This window comes from Atta colombica, unplaced genomic scaffold, assembly GCF_001594045.1.
Source record: "Atta colombica isolate Treedump-2 unplaced genomic scaffold, Acol1.0 scaffold58, whole genome shotgun sequence".
Classification (NCBI taxonomy): domain Eukaryota; kingdom Metazoa; phylum Arthropoda; class Insecta; order Hymenoptera; family Formicidae; genus Atta; species Atta colombica.
In genome coordinates, this window is record NW_017259548.1 from 1,194,241 (window position 1) to 1,199,519 (window position 5,279).

Consider the following 5,279-nt stretch of genomic DNA (forward strand, 5'->3'; position numbering starts at 1 on the left):
GTAAAAGATATTTGCGTCAATAGGTAGGAGAAAGCGTAATGACAGTGATGAAGAAATCGAACAAACGTTGGCGGAGTTGGCACTGGAATATTCTGGAAAACCAGCAACAGATAACAAAGTTGAAATTAAAACAGAGCCATCAAATGAGCAAAAGCTTGACGATGAAGATAAAAAGAAAAAAGGAAAAAAGGACAAAAAGAAAGAAAAGGCTGAAAAAAATGATATCAAAGAAGAAACTACAGACAATAATATAGTAGAATCGGAACTTAATAATACTGATATGGATACTGAAATTAGCACTGTAAAAACAGCAGCACAAAAGAAGAAAGAAAAAAAGGAGAGGGAGAAACAAAAAAAGTTAGCTCAGAAAAAAACGGTAAGACAGATAAAATATATATTATTGATTCTCTTTAAATAAATACTTTTCTTTTATATATAAGATCTTTTTAATTAAAAAATGAAGTATTCTTACAAATGAGATCTATTATTTAATTTTTATTACAATAGGAAATTACTAAGGAAGGTAACAAGAAAGAAGATGATGAAACTGCAACTTCTGAAGAAAAGAAAAATGATAAAGTTACATCAACAAAGAAACAAGATAGTGTAGAAGCTGATGGTGATGCAGAGCCTGAAGATGGTTCAAAGAAAAAAAAAAAGAAAGGTGGTAAAGAAGAAACTAAAGAGAAAGGTAATTTCAGTTACTAGTTATATTGCTTGAATAATTTTTCTTTTACATAATAGATTTCTATAATAGGTAAAGGTCCTGGAAAGAAAACTATTGCTGCCATGCAGGAAGCTTTAAAGAAAATGAAAGAAGAAGAAGAAAGATTGAAGCGAGAAGAGGAAGAAAGATTACGACAAGAAGAATTACGAGAACAAGCCAGATTGGAACAGTTGCGTTTGGAACAAGAACGTAAAGAGAAGAAAAAATTAAAAGAAAAACAACGAAAAGAAAGATTAAAGGCCGAAGGGAAATTTTTAACAACGAAACAGAAACAAGATAGAGCTAGAGCGCAAGCAATGATTGAAGCGTTAAAAGCTCAAGGTGTTGAATTGCCTGAAGTAGGAGAGAAAAAACCTAGACCAGGTATTATATGTACATATTTTTTACAGAATGTGTTTACAGAGAAATTTATTAAAGTTGTTATATTAATTATTGAAATTATTTTAGGAACACGAATTAGACCAAATAAATTAAAGCAACAAACTAGTGTAGAAAAGAAAGAAGAAGAAAAAATTGATAATGAAGCATCTGCAGCTCAGGTACAAGTGGAAATTGTAGATGAACCAGTGAAAGAAGAACAAGAAAAAAAAGAAGAAGACGATGTCAAGGATTCGTGGGATGCCGACACCACTGATGATGAACAGGAAGAAGAAGGTATTATTTTAGATATAAATTTTAGAATTATAGTTTATTTAGAAACTTATCATTGTAATGATATATTAAAGTAATTGAATCTTAATTAATTTCAGATAAATCCGATGATATTCTAAAGACACTTGAAAAAGAGAAACCTGTTCAAAAAGAATTAGAAAAAAAAGAATCATCCGAGAGCGATATAGAGAGCGAAAGCAGAAGTGAATCCGAGTCTGAGGATGAAAGTGAGGAAGACAGTGAAGTAGAAGATAAAATGCCAGATTCTGCACGTAAAAAGGAACGTGCAAGGGAGCGAATTCAAAATCGCCGTATAGAAGCGGAAAAAAAGAAATCTTTGGATAATCTGAGAGCTGCTGTTGTTTGTGTTTTGGGACACGTCGATACTGGCAAAACGAAGATTTTGGACAAATTGAGAAGAACCAATGTGCAAGATGGGGAAGCTGGTGGTATAACTCAACAAATTGGTGCTACTAATGTACCAATTGAAGCTATCCAAGAATCAACGAAACATGTAAAAGGCGTAAGTGTTTGAGACTTAAATCTCTAAATATTGAAATTTTGATTATACTGTAATATATTATTGTCTTTTTAGTTTGCTGACAAGAAATTTAAGATTCCTGGTCTCTTAATCATAGATACACCTGGTCACGAATCGTTTAGTAATCTCAGGAATAGAGGGTCTTCTCTTTGTGATATAGCAATTTTAGTTGTAGATATTATGCATGGATTGGAACCACAAACTATAGAGAGTATCAATTTATTAAAAGCAAAAAAATGTCCTTTTGTTGTCGCTCTCAATAAAATCGATAGGTAATTTTAAATAACTTATCCCCAAGATATTGACAATTAAATAATTAGTATTCTAAATAATTTGTATTTCACAAATTAAGTCTTAAAGTCATGGCGATTTAATTTTTTCAGATTGTACGATTGGCAGACCATGAATCGTAAGGATGTTCAAGATATAGTAAAGAATCAAGAATCTAATACTCAACGAGAATTCGAAAGGCGGTCGAAAGATATTATTGTACAATTTGCAGAGCAAGGTTTAAATGCAGCAGTGTATTACGAGAATCCAGATCCAAGAGAATACTTATCGTTAGTTCCTACCAGTGCTATAACAGGTAAAACGATGTATAAATATATATTTGGAGATAAGGTGTACATAGCATCTGAGAATATCTGAATTCTTTTTATATTTCACTATATCATATACAGGCGAAGGTATGGGTAATCTGTTGGCGTTAATAGTTGATGCCTGTCAGGGTCCTTTGGCTAAAAGATTGATGTATAGCGAAGAGCTTCAGGCTACCGTATTGGAAGTCAAGGCATTGCCCGGACTTGGTACTACGATAGACTGTATTCTAGTCAATGGGATGTTAAGAGAAGGTGATACAGTTATTATCGCGGGTACTGATGGCCCTATTGTAACACAAATTCGTTCGCTTCTTATGCCACAACCGTTAAAGGAATTACGAGTTAAGGTAATCTTTTAATGTTATATTTTATACTTTGAGTATAATGAAATATCATTACAGTTATTATTCCTTACGTACAATCAATTAATTTACATCAATTTTAATATAAATTCTTAATTTGCTCTAAAGAAATTCGGTTTTTTTCTTGTGAACATTTGCAACAATATTTCATATGATAAGGTAGTCAAATGCACAACGCCTCTAACAGGAAGATTTCTGTAAGGATTTCTTTATTCTTCTCTAGTTTATAAATTTAAAATTATGTTGTAAAGATACAAATTATAAATTTAAAATTATGTTGAATAGCGAATCGCATGTCTGAGATTCGCTAAGTATGAGTTCGTTGCTCACATACAGAATCATCCACATAATATTCCTCGCATACTTGAGTTTGAAGTATAATATTTATTATACTACGTGTATTTTTTATTTCAGAATGCATACATCGAACATCGTGAAGTTAAGGCTGCTCAAGGAATAAAAATTGCTGCTAAAGATTTGGAAAAGGCCATTGCTGGTACATAATCTACTTTTAATTATTCGATAAGATTAACTTTTTTTACATTTAAAATACATGTATGTTTTACATTTTTAAGACTAAAACGAATAATATAAATATTCGCATACAGGGTTAAATCTGCAAGTCGCACAGAAACCAGATGAAGTAGATGTTATGAAGGAAGAAATAGCAAAGGAATTGTCTAGTGCTCTGGGAAATATACGGCTAGCTGAACGAGGAGTTTACGTCCAGGCATCAACTTTAGGAGCTCTCGAAGCATTGTTGGACTTCTTAAAAAGCAGCAAAATACCGGTAAGTATGTTAAAGATTCAGTTTAAATAACGTTTTTTGTCCTTATTAATTGAAAAAGAAGGATAAAATGATACATGGATACATCTGGCTAAAATTTCTGTGTATCTACTGATCAATCTTTCGTTTTAATACATGCGACATCATATACATTTGTACATATCGTAATATCCCAATACAATACTTAATGTTTCTTTTTTTACTTTCAATTGTTATTAACAAATTTGCATTTCACAAATACTGATTATATTTTTTACAATTATATTTTATATTTTATGATTATATTTTTATTATTATCATATATTCAATAGTTTAATCATTTAATTGACATAATTTCGATATTCCTTTGGAGATACTAAAGAAATGAATAGTAATCGTTATCACATTGTATTATCATTTGTATTGATATGATATTATAACAATTAATGATTTCTGATAATTGTTTTATTGAAGTTTCATATATTCGTACTATTATTGCTTCATACTCTTTATACTATTAAAATGATTAATAAAAATACTCATACACTGTGTGTGGCCTGTGATTAAATATTTTATTTGATCTCATTGTCAGTATAAAGTTATTATTGCGACTTGATACCTTGATTACTATTTATCAGTAATTGAAGGTGATATAAGTATTTATTAAATATATTTACGTATTCAAGTGGCTATGCTTACATTTCTAAAAATAACTTACAATTCGTTTGTATCATTGAAAAGAAAATTATTCTTAGTCGAGTGATATAAAATGGAGCATTTAAAATGTTATAAGTTATTATCCCATGCTATTATATTTTTTACTTTGTATTTACGAAAGAATATTATAAAATGTCAAGTAAATGATTAAACTATTGCATATATATGATAATAATTTCTCATTGTTAAAATAAATATATATAAATATATAAATTATTTATTATATGAATATATAAATATATTCAGTCAGATAAAATATACTCAGTGTTCGTGAAATGCATATTCATTGGCAACAGACGGAAATAAGAAAAAGAAACGTTATAGCTCTATGGGAAAATATGTGTCGAATCAAGAATATATTCAGATAAAAATTTATGATTTCAAGGATGATTTCAAATAATGATAAATCAATTTTTTAAACTTGATTTTTCAAGGTTGCTTCTACTTTTTTTATGGATTTTAATGGAATAATATAATTTGTTTTGAAATATTATATCCCTAACTATATTATATTATATAAACAAAAGTATTAAGATAAAAATATTAATAAAAAATAATTAATAAAAAATATTAAAAAAATTTGCGAGATATGTTATTCTTTATTTTGACACATTTTGACATAAAATGTAACTCGTAAATTAATTTGTTGACAAACATATCGGAATATTTTTATGCACAGAATAATAAGATGACTCAGTTGGTGTAAAGAAAAGTGGTTTTAAAAAGTGATATGTAGTTACATAGTTTGTTTTTTTACACTTTAAATATTCATTCTACATAATCGTGACAAATGTATGTATATATGTATGCATGTATATATATTATATATTCATATATCATGAATATGTGTGTGTGTGTGTGTGTGTGTGTGTGTGTGTGTGTGTGTGTGTGTGTGTGTGTGTGTGTGTGTGTGTTA

At 29.2% G+C, this 5,279-nt stretch overlaps 1 protein-coding gene across 1 annotated transcript in view; it reads left to right on the plus strand.

Moving 5' to 3' along the window:
• The window catches only part of LOC108692095 (eukaryotic translation initiation factor 5B), a 44,831-nt gene that overhangs the window by 1,709 nt on the left and 37,843 nt on the right, over positions 1-5,279 (plus strand). Inside the window, exons 2-11 of the mRNA XM_018200218.1 lie at positions 24-376; positions 508-691; positions 758-1,090; positions 1,175-1,381; positions 1,477-1,901; positions 1,974-2,191; positions 2,303-2,505; positions 2,600-2,865; positions 3,295-3,376; positions 3,489-3,670. Coding sequence (XP_018055707.1) covers positions 24-376; positions 508-691; positions 758-1,090; positions 1,175-1,381; positions 1,477-1,901; positions 1,974-2,191; positions 2,303-2,505; positions 2,600-2,865; positions 3,295-3,376; positions 3,489-3,670 — 2,453 coding nt within the window. The remainder of the gene's footprint in view (positions 1-23; positions 377-507; positions 692-757; positions 1,091-1,174; positions 1,382-1,476; positions 1,902-1,973; positions 2,192-2,302; positions 2,506-2,599; positions 2,866-3,294; positions 3,377-3,488; positions 3,671-5,279) is intronic.